Raw genomic sequence first — 20,184 nt, forward strand, 5'->3', positions numbered from 1 at the left:
ATTTTCGATCGAGAGAAATATTTAATTAATTAATACAAATGTTAATCAATTTACACACATTGTTAAGGTCTATATTGTCAGAGCAGTAACCAGTACGTGAGAGGCGCCTACCATTTGCGCAAATTTTCACATCTATTTTTAATCTTTTCTGGATTAGGGGTTATAAGTTAACCCTTTGTGTCCCAACCTAATTTTTTGGATAAATTAGGTTAAAAATGTGTATTACTTTACGAATGAATTTCTATTTTTGTTTAGTATTTGAAAAAAACATCCACTTTATCTTTATGTCCCATAGTGGAACGACTGGCACACAAAGGGTTAAACATTAGCCACTTCTATTAAGTCATTGAACATTGTCTTAAAAATATTGAATATATATTATATTTCATTGAAACTTAATTCCTGTCCCACTAACTTTACCTTATTTATGTTTCTGACCTTTTAATTTGAAATTATTTTATAAAAAAAAATTAGTGGTATATTGATATGTGTTAGGAACAGGGACGGATTTAGGTATAGACTTTATGGGCTGCAGTTCAATCAAAACGTCCTCTTCACGGTAAAATATAATAAACATGAACACAATTAAACCAAAATTTTGTTAATTAGGAGTCCCCAAATAATATTAGTCCAGGTCCTTGATGTTGGTATATCCCTTGGCTATTGTAGTAGCCCACGGCCGCAATTATCTTAGGACGAATATCTTCAATTTGGAATACAGTCAATTCCGCTTAATCGAGACAAATAGGGACTAGGGACCAATTTTCCGAAAATCCATTCCCATTTGTTATTTGGTCGGTTTTGTTTCCGAACTTTAGGATTTGTCCCTAAGAAATGGCTGTCCGGATTAACCGGTGTCTCGATTGTATAACTACTTAAATTACTTATTACTTAGATCTATAACAGTGTCTGCCAAACTGTGTGCTGAGGCACAGTAGTATTATGCTATAGATGTATCGCGACATATTTAAAAATATAGATCAAAATATTTGAGTATAGGATTTTGCTTTTGGTGTGCCGCGAAACAAATTCTTCTCGCTCAGTAAGTCAAAAAAGTTTGGCAAATACTAGATCAGTGTAACAATATAAAAGAAAAGAAATTTTCATCTTGATGTACACAAATCATTCAAAGTAGTCCAAATCATAGATCAAAAGACATCTACTAATGACTTCAACCTTTCCAAATAAGTTTGTTGGTTTTGTTTTAAGTGAACAACTTATTTGATATATAAGTCTATGCTTTTTTTTTGCAATGTTTGTTGCGATATTTCAAATTCACCAATAATAACGAGGTGTTTTTGGCCTCGAAAGACTTACAAAATATCTCCGCTTTAGTCGTTTCTTTGCGCCATGCACTTAGTAAAAGGCAATTGAATTTTATTGCCTTATTAGGTGTTTCGCAATATAATTTAATCGGAAAAAATATATGTATGTGCTGCATAATTAAGTCATTTGCTTTGATTCAAAATACAAGATTATAAGAGTATCTTTCTCGACACAATTATGTTTCTGAATAGATAAATATAAACATTAATCGAGCGCAATGCAATCGCAATAATAACAATTATTTATCGCTTCGATTTTCTATTTCTGGTTCGGCCGGTTGCAAGTGAATCACTCTGTAGGAATTCACGACACTTCGTTCCCATCTGTATATTCGAAACGGACAACAATATCATTGCAATCGCGTCCTTGGACCAGAAAGAAAAACCTGATGAAATAATGAATAAAGTATTATAGATGAAAATCGGGATGCTGCTTCCCATGGAACCTCTTCGCATAATTTAATTAATGCACAATTATCGCAATTACATTTAAATATTGCCATTGAAGATAAATAAAGTAAATAATACATTGGGGTCGACCTTTTTGACCCGCGGATCCCATTCACTTATTCATTCATACATTACATTCATTCATTCATTGATGAAATCCTCGCAATCGTGAATTGAAACTTTGTTATGTAACATTTGCCTTTGTATTTTTCCAGACGATTAGAAACGAAACAGCCGCCGCCGGTTCCCAAATTTCGAAAGCCTCTGGAGACTCAACGCAGCAGGGATTACCCTACGCCGACTTCGAGAACTAAACCATCGAATGCTGTAAAATCACGTAACAAGGTATGTAATGAAAGATGCGTTAATCTTATTCTTGAAAATAAGTAAATATTATTTTAGAATATTGAAGCCTCTTCGAGATCACGACCCACCTCGATAGATTTTGGTTTGAGGTAAGTTTGCCTCCTCCGGTTCGTTTTTCTTTTCGTTTCGTTTGATGTGTGCTTAGTAGGGTCGTTCTTTCCAGTTTTTACCCTACGTTTTTATCTATCTATCTCTCTGTTTTTTCTCTCTCTTTCTCTCTTATACACATATAGCCTTAATAACAGAAGAGACCTTTGTCTGGCATACGCGCATACGTACCCATATGCGATGATGCAACACGTGTGCACCAGACGGGGTCCCAGACCAGTTCCCACGGGAACAACCTGTGGCCAGTTTTTGCGTCGAATTACGTATTCCAGAAATGTTTATTGCTATTTTCGCATTTCCATCAGCAATATGAAAAAACGGTTACTGCTCAGATTGCTACGGCAAGTGTAAGGTGAGAGCACCGGCGAATGCACTCGTATGCAATTAAGTCGAGAAGCTAGAAAGAGAAAGTGTGCTCATGTTGTAGCAGAGTGCGTGAGATAAGATGGTTCCGCATGCGCACTGACTCACTAGGTGACTCGCTGAGCCATGTATAAGGTCCGTAATAAAATTATTTCTTAATATTATTATAACAATTATTATTTTTTATCATCTAAACAAGTCATTTAATTAAATATATTATTCTATCTCAATTAAGAAACAGTTTTAACTGAATATTAGGACAGTGCAATTAATTATAGACTAATGAATGTACAGATAATTTACTCTATTAAATGGGATAACTATATACAGCTTGTAGACATAGAAAAGTGACCAACTTTCATAGATTTATATCTATCTTACTTGTATTTTCATGTTTATATAATATTTAATACCGATAGTTTATAAATGGTGTCCCAAAATTGACGCAAGATTTGAATTAAATAGAAAACACAGTTTTTATCACAATCTGAAGACTAAAAACTGTGTTTTACTTTTGGGACACCCTTTAGTAATGTAACTATTCATATTTTCCTAAATCCAAAAAAAAAATAATTACTGCAGAAAGTCTATGATTACATTTGTTACACCAAATTTGTTAAACATTTTGAAACAAAATTTCATTGTACGTATTACATAATGGAGTACTTTAATTAAATATACATTATGTTTTTATTTAGCATTTCTATTACACTTTATAAGATTATGAAATGGAAATATCCAATATTAAATCTTCTTTATTAAAATTTAAATAAATTGTGATTGATAAACTAATTTATACACAAATAATATTTATTGAATTTCAATAAGAAACTTTCATCACTAACTGGACAAACTAGATGTTTTATGGGGTGTATTCAGGGTGTAATCACGTCAGCCTTTTGGGGTGGCAATTATTCTTAGTAGTTTATGGACGCCAAATATTTTAGGATGTATTTGTATTATCAAATTTTATTAGAAGTTGATGTTTGAGCAAACCCTGATCAAAATTTGTAAATTATTTACAAACATTATAAAAATATAACTCTTTATCAACTCTTTCACTCTTTCAATTATTTTGTTGTTATTTGTTATTAACACAATGACTGAATGATTACTTTCCAAAGACGACCAAAATGCAGATATATACATGCAAGAATATCTTCAAATTGTAGTTTTCGATTAAAAGATTCTTAACTCTTTGAGGAGTCAGAAATTCCTAAATTTCTAGACCAAACAAATTTTTTAACAACTGAATCAGACAACTTAGCAACTGAATCAACATCGGATGGTATAGACTATCAAGATTCATCCCTTCACATACCAACTAAACAAAATGGTAATTCTTCTTTCCTGTACATTTTCTATAAAATTAAAATACTGCCCTACTATGTCTAGTAATATTCAAAAGGTGGTACATTGCGTATACCAGGGGTTCCCAAACCGCAGCTGTACTACAGGGGCGCCGTGAAATGCGAAAATTCTGATATATTAACATAAAGTTTTCCCTGAAATAGACCAATGTTTTTACTTATTTTGAAAAAAAATATTTAACACTTCTTTTAAAATGGTATTAAAAATTAGGCTTATTTATTGGTTTCATCTGTCTTCTATGAAAAAAAATCTTTGTTCCTGATGTAAGAAAAAAAATCCATTCTTTACCATTCCTTTTTTCTCTCCACGAGAACAGTTACGAATGTGTTTTATTGTTATTACATGCGTGCGTTTCATCCCCTCTCAGTGAAGATTGGATCATTAATCTGTTTTTTAGTATTGGGCGACATCCGAACGATGCGAGTCCGTACCTGTTCTTTTGTGTCCGTCCCTCACTTTACCCGCTTAACGGTCCTTCAAAGCCTCGGATACGAGTGGAACTGCGGCCAGTCTGAGGTGCGACGTTCCGTGGTGACGGCTCGACATAAATACGAAAGAACATCAACATACAGTGAAAGACTGAAGACACGAACAAACAAGAATAAAAAAAAACACAACTAACCAAAGAGGAAATAAATAAATAATACAAGTAAATAAACGCGACGCACAGTGAAGATAGCTCTTCGATAGTAAACACAATATAGAAGTATACTTGTAAGACTCCTGTTGGTTCTTTTCTGATGCCAATGTTTATTGTTGTTGTTTTCTATGTCTTCGGCAAGTAAATCATCGTGGTGCTTCTGTGAGTGTCAGTGAGTGCATGAGAATAGAAAAGTTTAGCTTGGAGAACGTTGTTAGGAAGCAACAGGGCCGACAAGGGCTGGAAAAAAAGGTTTTGTTTCATGCTTTTCTTCGTGTTCTTCCCTTCAGCCGTCTTCGCCGAGTGCTGTGTGGTTTCGTCGAAGACAGGGGGAAGGGAAGAAGAAAGAGAGTGGAGAATGTGGAATTTGTGGTGTGGAATACGACCGGGTTGTAAATGATGTAGTTTTATTTCTACTACCCCCTTCGTTTTACGTAACGTTTTCAGATAATTACACGCCATTATTATTATTATTTTTTTTTTGTCCGGTCCGGCAAGGCTAAAACGTTTTGCCTCGAATTGCAAGTAATTAATGTTGGGTTATTTATAGATACAAGTAATGTTTGAAGAGTTTATAATATGGATGTGTATCACTTTACGGATTATGTACACAGTAAATATTCTTTTATTCCCTATTTCTATTTAAAATGAACATTTATATTGCGAGCGAATGTATTATGAATCAGAAGCAAAAACATATATTATTAGTAAATACAACAAACATAAAATTTGAGAACAATTAAAAACTATTTATTTAAATATTTCATTTAGAAGTACTCTAATTATATTTGCAGTTATTTACTGAAATACATATTATCATATAAAATTATCCAATAAGACGAAAGAATCCAATAATTTGATGCGTTTCAATTATTGATAATAAGCAATCAATTTGAAATAAAAATTTATGATTTTCACTAAATTCTTCAAAACATGTACAATTGCATTTAAAAAGCCCAAATAATGTTTATATAATTTTAAATATTAGTATACTATAAGGCAACAAACTCGACCGAATTCTGTGATACTCAAAAGTAAAACAAATTCGCTACTGTTATAAAGATAATTGCAAAATGTAAGTGTGTTAATATATATAAATAAGAAAGTCCAATTATAATAATGAGGTTTTATGATAAGTTTCTTTAAATGCATTTATGCGTCAACTCAATTTTTTCATTCAATAACATTTGTTTTACTTGGAATTTTGGTTTACTGAATTGTGTGGGATATTTTTGCAACTGGTTTCTGTGATGTCCAATCAATTCAAGGATACAAATAAAATAAAATAAAGCGATTAGTAAGGAATTCGGCAAACATTATGTTATATTTTATAATTTTGATCAAAATTACCATTTTTTTAAGAAATCGATGTAAGAAATAAAGATTTAATAGTGGAAAATGATTGATTGAAGTACAAACATAAAATATTAAAGTCAGTTAAGTCAGTTAAAATTTCCAAGAAATTGAACATCGATATCTATAATACATTCGTTTTTTATTTGGAGCCTATTTATTGGGAAAAAAAGTCTGAACTTTTGAACTAACGCATATCTTTAGGAAAATAAGTATAAAAACTATATATTTACGTTGTTATATTTAGTATTAGTAATATTGTTATAACCTTGAAATTAATTATAATATAATGAAATATATTATATATAAACAATGGAGCCATGGTAACATTTTTTTTTACAAGAGGCTCGAACTATATTCTATATGCACTAGACAATTGCTGTACTTAATAGTGATTTAAAATTATGGTTGTGTTGAAATAACTGTTTATTTTTTTGTTCGTTTATCTATTGTAATTGTTTCAAAACGACATGAAGTAATTTGCCTCACAAATTGTCTGTTTTCGAACATATTGTTTTGATTTACTAAACCGAAGTAGTAAGGCGTTGGTTAGATCAAGGATGATTCAAATGAACATAAAATATATAGATAAATAATCTATTTAGTGACATCGTCATTACAGATTCATCGATCGAGTCAATAATAAATGGATATACATCATATTTGTAACAAATTGTAAATTTATTTATTGACTAAATCGGGGTAACAAATATAACAATTAGAAGCAAAAATCTTTATAAAACTTTCGATATTAATAAATTTAGCAAAAATTTAAAAAAATTCTTAGTTTTAAATAAAGCTATATTTTGTACAATCCTTTAATTTACATATAAAAGGAGATTTACTAAGTTCATCGAAATAAAGTATTTAAATTAGAAAATTTGATGATTATCACTAATTGCGAACTTTCGAGCTACGAACATGAAATAAATTTATAATTGTACTTTCAGATAACGTTTGAAAAAAATAGGTGGATCGTTTTATTTAAAATGAGTCACAAATATTAATGAGATTATTCATGCGTTTACATTGGTTTTTATCTGTCTTACACATTATCTATATTTTCAAGTTTTGAAGACGTTTCTACTTTTGTAATAAACGTATATGGACTTACATCGAATAATTTGATGTATTATATGTAAATGCTGTTCTAAATACGTGTTAAAATTTTGGTTGATTCTCGAGTCAATAATAAAATTAATTTGCTACTTCTAAATTTATTGTTAATTTTATTTTATTGATAACATTTGATCAAATTGGATTTAGTTAATTAAGCTTTAGTTAAAAAGTGTTGCTTTTTTTTTGTTTTTCATTATCTAAATATAGATATAATACGTGCACAGGGTATGTGCTAAATACGTGATTGAATTGTCGTGTTTTTGTCGACATCTATTCCACCTTTTCGCATCAGTCAAAGGTATTTATTTACCGATTCACTTAATTCATTTAGCACACTTTTGCACGTGAGTTTCTATTGACACGGTCGTCATGTGCTCTGAACGAAGTAGCTAGATTTGCGAAGTTTTGTTTGAATATTTCTTACAAAATTAATTTCTTCAACAATTATTAACATAAGTCTATGTAAGACGCAAATTTTACTTTTTGCATACTTTGGATATTTCAGTCTACTATTACCTTCGAATTACAAAAGTATAAATCTAGTACAAAAAATTCATATAATATGAACGATTACATTTATTTCAAACATAAATCTATTTTTTTTATTGTAATTAATAACAGTTGTAAAACAATAAATATTTTCGTCTCTTTATATAACATTTCTGCTCTATTTTAAATTCCTTATACTAAAATATGCGTTTTATAAGCTACGGATATAATTATAAAAAAATAACTAGATTTACGAAACATTGCGTTGATTTCATGTATCTCTAAAAATAACTTATATCCAAGACGGTTTGTGTGTGTAATTTTGATAGAATACCAACGTGCATGTAGAAAGTGCGTGGATTCTAGGTGAAAGAAATTTTGGTTGGGGCAATTTAAATTTTACGATTCCGTAAGTGGCGTTTATTGTCGTTTCCTTTCAACGCGGCCTTTAATTTTAGTCAACGCCTGGAATTGTCTCTGAGATGGAAATTTCAAAAAAAAAAAACATCTGCACGTACAAGAAACATAATTATTTACATTTTTAAATTATAAAAATAATCTAAGAATCATTTTTCTATTATACAGTGGAACCTCACTTAACGAGTTTAATCCGTTCCAAAATTATAGTGAAACATATTAAAAAATACACACAAGTTTTAAAAACGAGTCATTTTTATCACAATTAATTTTGCTCGTTAATCAAATCGTCTATTATTATAAAGATAATTTTGTGTATTCTTGTTTGTGCAAACTTGAGCTTATTTTATGAATGCAAAGAAGCAATATTAAACTGTTTGCTGTTTATGAATCGCCTTGCAATTAATTCCAACACGGGGACAGTATGCAAATTCATTTCCTGTGCATTGCGAAGATTGTTATCTGAACAACACACCGCAGAGACGTAACGCGAAAAATTGTCATATATAATTTGGTTAAACTTATTAATTAATTAATTCTACAACTGTTTAATTATTATAAAGTCATAACTAGAAACGCGAATTCAAAGTATAAAACAAATATAGCGAAACATATATTACCTTATTAGTCAAAATGCTGGCAGAGTAATTTCGCATGATCAGAACAAGACAACAAAAAAGAAAATACATTGCGCAAATCGCACTGTTCAAGGATTTTTCCTTGTTCATCTGATGTACAAATTGTATGAGTAAATAATACCACGTTTATATAAATTATTATGTTGCAGACAATTCAATTTAATTATTTATTTTTTTTTATTAATAATTTCGTATGAAGTTACAAAATAAATAAAAGATAATAAAAAAAAAACAAACATTGATAAAATATAAAGGACGTGGAAAATCCACTTACATAATACTTAGTCTTATATTGAAGTTGTGGTCGATAAATTTCAATTTATGTTTACGTTTTACACAAATTATAAACAATTCCATCTTCCACGCACAGTTTATTATGACATCGGCCGACCGCCAGTTTTGCAACGAATGTCACCATAATTATTATACTTGGGATTGCTCATACTGCATTTAATAACAAATAGTGTGAGTTTTATTACTGATTTTCTCATGAAAACAATGTTTATAACGTTAAATAAAGCAAATTATGTACTTGCACGTAATTATTTACATGCGTCTTCAATTAGTTTATTGATCATGTTAAATTATCTTGGTAAAAGTAATAAATGCACAAAAATATATGTACTCGAATTTTATTAAATCATGATCATAAACATGAAATAGCATAATTGCTTAATGCTCATTGTGAACTTTTTTGTTTGTTTTGATTTCTATAACGAACATATTTATAAATTTTTAAATTAATTTATGAATTAATTGAGAATTTTGAATTTTTTTTAGTAAATTCTGATTTGAAGTCGGTTTATTATCAATAAATGCGGTTTAAATGTTGAAACCAAAGTCAGTAATAAAATAAATCTTTTTCACAAAGAAACAATTGTTTCTCATTCTTGGTAATATATACATTTTTATCTAAAGATTATTTCATAATAAAATATTCCCTGATAAAACCATGAAATTGAAGACCCGTAGGAAACGGAGCTTATCTAATCTCCATCAGCGTATTCTTGGTGTCACGAAATAATGAGTAATGGAAGTAAACTGGTCGGCGCATTGTATTGTGGCTGAATGCGAGTAAGACGAAGAATTTCCACGGAAGCGATAAAAAAAATATGTATCCATGTTTATTGGATTGGAACCGTATAATAGATTAGGCAAGCCTTGGAACGGAATCTGGATTAGGAGGTTCCTCTGGGTCATTAGAATCGATTCATATATGTATATATATATATATTTGTTAAAGGCAATGATGATTCGAAACTCTGGGCTAAGTCTAATTAATATTTATAAAAAGAGTTTCGTTTTTGTTTTGTTTTTGGGACTTGTTGCATTCCACTCCACATTTCACTCGCGTATATGTATTTCATTCGCGCACTCCACTTTCTAAAAAGAGATTCTTGTACGTCCATCCATGTATATGTGCGTGTATATTTATATTTTTCTCTTTTTCCTTATTTCCTTTGATGGTGAAGCTCTTCGCGATCGTAGGCGCTTCGAGTGAGCAAAGAGTAAACTTTCTGGGGCCAGTGATTAACTAGGGCGATGCAATTATAATGAACTGACTAAGTCAGAACTAGAGAGAGAGAGAGAGAGATAGAGATTGATAGAGGGAAGAGCACAACAATAGAAACGGAGAGAAAAACGAGACTAACTGTGAACATGAAAAGTTTAAAGGCAATTTTTCGTAGACAGAAGGATCAGGGCCAGGCGCAAGCCGGCGAGGACCTGTCTAGAGCGTCCTCTATATCAAACCTGAATGAGAACTCCAAAAAGGCTGGAGCTCTCTCGAAGGTCCGCAAGTCTGTATCCAAGGATCGCTTGGATAATGGCGAAAAGCGATTAGACAAAAAAGGTAACTACTGCTATTTAGGTACATGAGGTTGCATGGTTTCATAACGTGTGTTTCTTCGATTGCTATAGGTTGCAAAAATAACAATCACCAAGTGGAATTGGATGGGGCTGGGGATGAAATAGAAGTGTTGCAGAAGCAACTCGAAGCGATGACTAGCGAGAAGGCCGAACTAGTGTTGCAATTAGGTGAAAATAGGAATCAATTGACAACGCTCGAAGGGGAAATATTTCGCCTGAAGGTAGTGACAAATTTATTTATTTTGAAGATTTTGTTGTCTTCATTGCTGTAGATGTTGCAGGAGCAGTCCGCTGTTCAGATGGAGCAGCTCAACGGGGAAAACGCGGCACTTCGGAATAAACTAAGAGATGTAGTGTGCTCTCCATTGAGCGACAACGAGAAGCAAATGTTGTTATTAGATTCACAAAGACATCATAGCAGTGCTCCAGCGTCCATAGCAACAAACGCTCTGAACGAAGGCGATGCAACCACTTGTTCTACGCCTGATTGGGATAAAGAAAGTTGCAGCAATGTCAGCGAAGTCTCCGTGGCTTGTCTACAGGATAAAATCAATCAGATGCAGGAAACCCACTATAGGTAGATATTAAATGATGAACTCATTTCTATGCCTAACGTCCTATGTTACAGTACAAATGAGGAACTTCAGGCTACACTGCAAGAACTCACGGATCTTCAGCGGCAACTCTCTGAGCTCCACCAGGATAATGAAAGGCTCATGGAGGAAAAGGGACTAATGTTCCAATCTCTCTGTCGGCAGACTGAACGTTTGAACGACGCGCGAGATGAAATCGATTCCTTAAAGCAGCTACTGTACAAAGAAAAGGATACATCGGGTCAATACGAAAGCGTCGTAGAACGAGAGCAAAAGTTGCTGGAGCTTCTGAAGGATTCGCAGGAAGAACGTGAAATGCTCCTGGTTAAGTTGGAGCAATGCAGCGCAGAGATTACGGATGTTTCAAACTTGAATATCCAGCGAGACAAGGAAAGCATTCAAATGGAAGAGCGTATCCGCACACTGGAAAGTACTCTGGATGCCAAGCACGCGGAACATAAGTTATTGGATCAGGAGATGGCACGAGCCAAAGATGCGGCCAGCAGTAGGCAGATCGAAATCGACAGACATAAAGATTTATTGGAGAACGCGCGCACCAAGGTGAGTTAATTAGTTAAGAGCCTATCATTAGAGCAACAGTAATGAACTATGGATAAATTGTATGGTTTAGATTATCGAATTAGAGCAAGACCGTACCGTCAGCGATAAGTCTGAGTTGGAAGAGCTGTTGGATAATGCTAGGAAGGAAAAGGATTTATTAGAATCGGAAGTAGCCAATTTGAAAGAACAAGTTGCGAGAGGCCGGAACGAAGGCGAAAAATTACGAGAACAGGTCTCGATTCTACAAGAAGAATTCAAGGTATTCCGTTCTCATTTCATTTACGAACTTTTTTCTATACCATTGTTGATTTAGGTGATGCGAAATAATGGAAAGTGCATGCAATCGGAATTGGAGTATAAAGTCGAAAAATTGATGATGGAGAAGAGCCAATTGTCTGAGCAATTACAGCACCTAGATGAAGCTGCCAAAGAGCTGCAGGTTCAAGCGCAATGCCACTTGGAGGACAAACACCAACTGTCATCTGTATTATCAGAGACACAACGGAATATGAGCGAGGTCGAACGTAGGAACATCGACATGGAAACGGAATTAAGGCATCTAGAAAAGCTTCGAGCCGAAGAAGTACGCTTAAGCGTTACAAGTTTAAAATCAAGTTTACTTAATTGTTTTTCTTTGTAACGTTATACAGAACGAAGAGTGGGACAAATTCCAGAAGGATTTATTGACTTCGGTTCGGGTAGCCAACGATTTTAAGACTGAGGCACAACAGGAGCTCCAAAAGTTAGTCCTAGAAAACAAGACCCACCGGGACAAGATACGGCAATTGGAAGGACAACTCGAGAAATTGAAAGGTAAGGACTGTTTTTTGTTTATTCTTCTATTATCTCACATGCATGTCATCTCTATCTTTTATTTTCTCTTCTTCTACGATAAGAAAATGTTGATACTTATATCGGAGGTCTTAAAAATAAGTCTAAAAGCTGCAGCGAGTTTGAGGAGTATTTGTTTGACACTTCCCCAGTCGATATTGTTGACGAAGAATATAAAAAGATTGATAAGAGTATTCCGTTCGAGTTGCTCCCTTCAGAGCAACAATTTATTGTTAAATTGAAGCGCAGCAACGATATATTTTTAATGAAACAAAAAGCACAGAAACGCCACTTGGGTTCGGGAAAGTCAGTGGCAATCAGCAAACCTCTCTTAGAGTCAGTGTTTGAAAATCCACAGCTTAAAGACATAGTTGAGAATCAAGAATTTGCAAGTGTTGAAACCTCATTTAATAATGAATCTGTGAGAGATTTGAATCCAGTAGAAGCTCAAATTGTAAAACAAACAATGGATGGCAGAGCATCAGACATGAGCGAATATCAGGATAGCGTACTAATGAAGCATTATTCAAATCCAACAGAGGTGAGACGTCTAGGAGTCATTGGAAAAAATTTCAATTTAGCTAGTTTGAATTTAGAACCAGAAGAATTATTTTTGAACATAGATGAAAACACACCAGAAGATCAATTAGACAAGGAAGGCAAATATATTATACGCTTAAAGAAGGCAATTACAAAAATGGGCCCTAAAGTGGCGTTGAAAAAAAGGGCTTTCAATAAGAAGAAGGTAGTAATTTCATCTCCGAGTTTAGAATCCGCAATGAGCAATGAAAATTTGAAGGAAATCATAAACAAATTTGATGTTAAACCTATTCGCAAAAATAATTCTATTAAACGTTACAAAGACGCTAGTAAGATATCTGAGAATATTGAAGTTGAAGAGAATTTAGCAAAGATTTCTCCGCGATCGGATAAATTACGATTGAAAATTGGGCTAGGATTGAAAGCTGGTTACAACGTACAGCAGGCGGAGAACGTGGACAGATTATCTGGCGACTCTTTTGAGAGTTATTCAAAAGTTAGTATAGATCCTAGGCAAGAGACATTCAAACCTCTGAAAGAATTAAAAGCGATCCAAGCCAAAGAATATCTGAGGAATTCTTTGATAGATGCTCCGCACGTAGTAGGACTAAGTACACAGAATCCTAAATTCTACGACGATGAATATTTGTACGAATCCCCTATATACGAAACTCTTGGCAAGAGGAACAACAACTATTTCGTTGAGGACGCTTTGGATCGAGGGGGAAATTACAGCTGGGGCTCGGTTTCCGATTCTAAAATTACCCTCTTCTCTAACAGCGAATCGACTCCGAAGATATTTAAAGAGGCCGGAAACGTGCATAGCTTCAAAACGTTCGGTAAGTCAACGCCGAATTTAATGGCCGAACTCGAATCAAAACCGATCGGCCTAGGTCAACGGACAAAAAGTGATAGCTGTTTAGAAGATTCTTATAATGAAGAAAACATATTAGAACGGACGGAGAAATCCGGACATCTTAAGATGGCAAGTAAACAGATTCCGCAGTACGCTATAATTAACAAGAACAGAAAAAACAAGGATTTTTTAGAGGACCTTACTTTTAGCTTTGAAGCGGATAGATGCGAAGAAACTGTTTACGAAGATGTAGAGTTTACAAAAAATCGAAAAGTATCGACAAGAAATCCGGTGTTTTCGACTACCTCTTTTAATGCAGGCAATGTGATAACAACGGACAGCCAAAAACATACCCAATCCAAAGAAGATTTACCTGAGATCAGTGAAGATATGAGTATTGAGTTTAAATATGAAGAAAACAACTTAGAATCATTATTGGACTCACCGAATGAATTGTTTTCTTTTTCTAAAAGAAAGTCGAAACCTGTAAAATTGCATGTACGAAAAAACAAAGAAGATTTAAATACGCAAAATGATTGTTGTGTCAATTATAATAAACAACACGAAGAATTAAATGAAAAAGATGATAGTTTAGAATTAATGGAATCAGCGCCACAAATTGAAAATATCGAAAAAAATAAAATACTGAATCATTTACAAAATGATTTAATTAAAAATCAAGTATGTAATGTTGTAAATATAGACGAGCAAAATGAATTTNNAATAATGATTTGGAAAGCGCAATCAATGATGATTTAAAGAATAAAGAATTAGATTTGTGTATCGCATCTCAGGTTAAGCTACAATTGAGTTCTGATACGTTGCAAATAGAAACAAACGAATATTTAACAGTATCTAAGTATGATGTGGAAAAATCTGCTCAAGATTATATTTCAAAAGTAGAAACAGTAGCTTTTGAGGATGAATATATTGATAAAAATGATGCATTATATTATGATGGAAATGAATTGTGTAATGCTGATCATGTTGAAAAATCAAATGGAAATTATAATTCTGATTTGGATGAGGAAGATTTGCGTTTGATACAATTTGCGCGATCAATAAGCACCGAATGCGACGAAGAATTAACGGACAATGATCGTAAATTAATAGAATATGCGAGAAGCGTAAGCGAGATACAAAGAAAAGTTGAAGATCAATATTTCGAATCGCTCGAGTCATCAGAAATTGCAGATGAGGTTACTAAAGAGGATTTTCAAGAACTTACTACCCATTACAAGGATGTCTTGAATAGTCTTAAATTGAAATTTAAGACAACTGATGACGATGCCGTGGTTTTAAGGAGAAAGTCGAATTACATGAATGTGGATGCAGCAAGTCAGTGTAATCGTTTGTTGAGGATGTCAGATCCGGTGCGAAAAACACCGGTGCCTACTCCCAGAGCATTAAATAGTATCAGCTTGACATTGACATGTAATGACGGCGGGGAGATGGAGCATAACGTAGACCCACAATCCTCGGACAGCAAGGATACCGACGCCATACCAACGATTCCATCAGCGACAAAACAGGAAAACCCAGAGTCAATAGCTAGCGGCACATCCGGCAGTCCCACCGATTTGTCAATGGAGAATATATACGAATCGAATTCATCCAGCGACGATGCTATTTCAAGCAGGAACTTGGTCATGGATTCGTCGTTCATGGACATGTTCAAGAAACCAGAGGATAAGGTATACGAGTCTCTGAGCCCGGTTAAAGAGAAACGGGAGTATTTTACGTTTACGGTAAAATCCACTGGCGAAAAGGTTCCAGAGCCGGTGAGGAATTCCAATGACAAGGTGGCCGCACTGAAGAAGCGCTTCGAGGAAAGCAGTTCGCACCGAGACGAGCATCATCCGCACGAGGAGCCCGCAGTTAAAGATGCCCTAGTCTGCGGCCCTACATTCCACAACATAAACCAGATGGCCCCACCACCGAGCACTGTCGAACAGAAGAGAATCGACAACGCCAGCTACAGCGAGGTGAAAATCCAAGACCAGAACTTGGAGTCTGCCGAGGAAACCGAGAAGAAACACATCGACATCGGCAACTCGAGGGAGAGCTTCGAGATGGCCAAAAAGATTTTCGAGAATAATGGGAAATGAGTTTTGCTTTATTTATACTCTATCCGTTTTATTATTTCCTTTCCTAAATGTGAATAAAAAAAAAGAGGTTTCTTGTGATTATATTATATATATATATACATTCAAATGTACATGTGAACATTTTCTTTCGGATGGGCTTTTGTTGCGCGCTATTAAGGTTTTGGTCTATCCTCGCTAATAACACTAATAGCTTTTGTCATGCGTTAATATAAATAACTGGTTCTATTTAGCCGTCGAGAGTGTGCCGATGAGACCTACCAGTTTCCCAACTGACGAACTCACCAGAAGGGCCAGCAAAGTCTCATTGAACCGCCAGAATAGCCGACAGAGCGTCAAGTCACTAATCGAGTCCATAGAAAATGCAGGAAAACCCCTTAGCAAATCAGGTTTGAAAACAAATCTATTTCTGTTTATACTAATTCCAGCATACAAACATTCAACACTTGATAATTCTCGAAGTTCATACAATATACAATAATAATAGTTAAACATGATCATTAGTAATTTATTGAACAACTCATTACAATAAATTGATTAAACTATTGATTATTTGTCAGAATATGTCGTATAATTAAAATTTAGTCATTTTTAATTTAAAAATACTCCTCTGCGCTATATGACTATTAAAAATATTTATTATGTCTGTCCACACGTATAGATCTAATTTGATATGACTTTGATTTTATTTAGTAACGATGATAAAAACAAATAGATGAAAATGTTGTGATGCTCATGAATATCAAAGTTTTACAGGTTAGAATGAAAGCGCCCGCATCTCACAAAAGGGTCTTAAAAAGGGTGTCAGCAATAAACCAAGGGTTGGTGCTGGCTTTTATTTATCTACGTTTTGCATTTCATGAGTCATCGCTAGTACAGCCGCATTCCATATACGCTAATCGTTTATTAATATATGTATAACGAGCTTATTATAATTCATCGAGTTTTTAATTAATAACATTACATTAGAATACTAATATGAATCTACTTTCCAGGAAGCGTATCGAGGAGCAGTTCAGCCTCTTCCCTGAACTCTTTAACGTCGGATGGCCGGACGCCGTCGAGCCCGTCCGGTTCGCCCATGAAGAGTCCCTCGGAATGGGAGCAGAAGACTCCGCTGAAGGAACAAGTGCCGAATACCCAAGGCTGGTCAAAATCAATCATCAACGGTGCGCACCGTCCTCTTTCTTTATACAGATCCAATTTTAATTGCTTGTTTCGACTTTTCTTGCAGACGGAAAATCGGAGTCCATGAAAGGGAAGAACGAGGAGTGTTTGAGGGAGAGTATCTTGCAGCAGAAAGGATTAGATTACACGCGTCGAAATAGTTACACGGACCAAAGTGACCGCAAGGATCCGCTCAACAGTTTGGTCAAGAATGGCGGTTCCAAAAGAAACGCTTTGCTCAAGTGGTGTCAGAACAAGACAGTAGGTTACAGAAATATAGACATAACGAACTTCAGCAGCTCCTGGAACGATGGATTGGGTTTCTGCGCTATCCTACACACCTACATTCCAGACCGCATGCCGTACGATACATTGAAAGCGCAGGAGAAGAAGAGGAACTTTTCAATTGCATTTAAAGCTGCCGAAAGCGTAGGGATCCCAACCACTCTAGTAAGTACATAACACAATTCTTCAACTGCCTTAGAAATTAGATACGACGATTTACATGTTTCAATTTTCATGAAATTCAAATGAAAATCACTGATCATTTCATGAAAATTATATATAATATTTATTGAACTGTTCACTCATTTTAATTGTTTATTTAAGAGTATTATTTTCACCTATGTGATCGTAATGCATGTTGTTCAACTTTGAACTTAAAAATTGAGATTCAGAGATCCTCAAAAAATGAGTATTGGATAATTTTCGAATTTTTTAAAGTTACTTTATATAAACGCTGACTGTATTTCAAAATCAAATCAAATGATGTGCATTATGTAAACTATATTCTTATTATTTTTTTACTAATGAACAAATAGTCTCTATTTTGAAATGTTCAGCTATATACTGAATAAAAATACACTTTGTTATACTAATTTTACATGATTTACAGAACATCAACGAAATGGTTCAACAGGAAAGACCGGATTGGCAGCAGATAATGAGCTACGTCACCGCCATCTACAAGCACTTTGAGACTTGAAACGTTTCGGCGGGATTTCACGCTTAGGAAATCCCGAGTCATTTTCATTTTGGGTCGGTTTTCTGATATGTCATTACATGAAAAGTTTCGTAACAATGTATGTTTTTTTCTCCCCTCCTTTTTTTTTGTATGTTGTTATTGTAATATTTACGTTAATTTATTGCGCGCTGTGATCGAAATATGTTTTATTTTATCTCTTCTTTCTCATGTAGTGGTAAACATTGTATTCCGTGTTTAGTTTCGTTGTTCATTTACTTCTAGTCGCTCGAGCGAAAAAAAAAATGTTATTTGCTTAACCATTATGAATGAAAAGAAAAAGAAACCCACCCAAATCCAATTATATTTATAAACGAAATCAAACTGTACTGAATATATAAATATTTATTATTATATAACATATTATTGTATATGGCCTACTTGTTTATTCTTATACATATATATTATATATATTTATCTTTAAATTTATACTTGTTTAGTATTATTATCAATAATGCTACGTGCGTAATTTGTATGTAAAAATGCAATTTCGATTATTCAATGATAACCTTGGGCTCGAATAATCGATTTTTCCATTTGAATTCAATTTCGCTGAAGACTGCAAAATGTAATTTTAGAAAGTTCTTTCTGTAATTAGTATTTGTAATGATAGTGTAATATTTAGCCTGTAGTGAATACGAAAATTATAGTATGTGTATTTTATTTTTTATTATATTTTATTTTGAAAGAAGAAAAAAAGTGCGAAGAAAATAATAAAAAAAACGAACCGAAATATATATATTTATTTGAAATAAAGTTTTTTTTTTTCTAATAACCATAAATAATCGTGTCTAATGTTATTTCATCCTACAACATTTTCCATTGAATTTTCCGTCAAAAAATGGAATTATGTCTTCTCAATTTAATAAAACAAAATATGTATTTCATGGTTTACTAACTAATCTTTTTTAATAACAAGTTCAGTCGATTCCGCTTAATCGGGACACAATTATCCGAAGTTCCACAGAAATTGCAGTATTAGTGTTTTTAATATTTCATTTAATAAATTGCACAAAATAAAATAATTCACTAAACTATACATATTAAAAAATTGTATACGTACTACATATTAGAAAACAATATAAATTCTGGAACAATAAAAATGTATGTATCAGGCACGGTCCATTGATGCGGCTCAAGCCAGTGTCTCGATTAAGCGGAATCGACTGCAGTTAATTGATTTTTTTATGTGTAATATTGGGTTTATCCACATAACAATTCCTAAAAGTACACTTTTTATTGTCTGGAGTTTTGAGCTTTTATCTAAGTTAACTATTGTTCATTTATTTGTAGATCCATTTCCAAACCGGTTTTTGTCGCTTCCTTATTTGAATCATATCTGGAATACTCGATTAGTCCGGGTTTTTGACGGAACTGATTACGTTTTGCTTATGTATTAAATTAAATCGATTATACTACAAATGTATGTAAAATTAGGAATAAATAAGTTTCAAATTATTAACTGTGAATATATTATTATCAACAACAATATCATAAAAATATTTAGTAAATTCTCGAAAATAAAAAAAGACATCGGTTGTAAATCTGTAAATCAAGTAATAAGATGTAAAGTTTCTGGTTTTTGAACAAATTCGTCCTAATAATATATAATTTGTGCACCTTTCTTTAGTAATTCGAGAATAAAACAATAAGAAAATAATTCTCTTTTAATCGATTATAATAGTTGTAATTAAGACATTTTTTTTTAATAATAAGTTATTCATATTTACATAATACACAATAATGTGTTGTATGTGCAAATGTTGATATTAACAGTGAAATATTTTAATATGATATAAATTCATTGCCTTTTTTTAAATAAAATATAAACGGGTACAAAAACTGCGGTCAGTAGCCATTGTGCATGCAATAATTGTTTATAAATATTCAAATATAAATTTTAGGTTGAAAGAATTCGGTCATTGTCCTTCTTAAATACTGAATGCATGTTGTTCAATAAAATAATAATTTTATTTTGATTTTCGTTAAATAAATAATTGAT

The 20,184-nt window shown here is 33.2% G+C and overlaps 1 protein-coding gene across 7 annotated transcripts in view; it reads left to right on the forward strand.

Moving 5' to 3' along the window:
- Positions 1–18,488, forward strand: part of LOC108562811 (cytospin-A-like) — a 35,192-nt gene extending 16,704 nt beyond the window's left edge. For 2 of the 7 annotated variants that reach the window (XM_017921265.1, XM_017921267.1), the window contains exons 3-12: positions 1,991–2,120; positions 2,178–2,230; positions 10,328–10,491; positions 10,560–10,729; positions 10,781–11,085; positions 11,137–11,662; positions 11,733–11,921; positions 11,976–12,245; positions 12,313–12,475; positions 12,559–15,291. In XM_017921265.1, the coding sequence (XP_017776754.1) occupies positions 1,991–2,120; positions 2,178–2,230; positions 10,328–10,491; positions 10,560–10,729; positions 10,781–11,085; positions 11,137–11,662; positions 11,733–11,921; positions 11,976–12,245; positions 12,313–12,475; positions 12,559–14,648 (4,060 nt within the window). In that variant the 3' untranslated portion in view covers positions 14,649–15,291. Of the gene's footprint in view, positions 1–1,990; positions 2,121–2,177; positions 2,231–4,506; positions 4,876–10,111; positions 10,492–10,559; positions 10,730–10,780; positions 11,086–11,136; positions 11,663–11,732; positions 11,922–11,975; positions 12,246–12,312; positions 12,476–12,558; positions 15,292–16,227; positions 16,384–16,742; positions 16,816–16,989; positions 17,164–17,228; positions 17,612–18,056 lie in introns of those variants that run through there. The other 5 variants (XM_017921271.1, XM_017921270.1, XM_017921266.1 and 2 more) reach the window with 5 other exon arrangements.
- Positions 18,489–20,184: the final 1,696 nt, after the last annotated feature.

This window comes from Nicrophorus vespilloides, unplaced genomic scaffold, assembly GCF_001412225.1.
Source record: "Nicrophorus vespilloides isolate i.1.1-1 unplaced genomic scaffold, Nicve_v1.0, whole genome shotgun sequence".
Lineage (NCBI taxonomy): Eukaryota > Metazoa > Arthropoda > Insecta > Coleoptera > Silphidae > Nicrophorus > Nicrophorus vespilloides.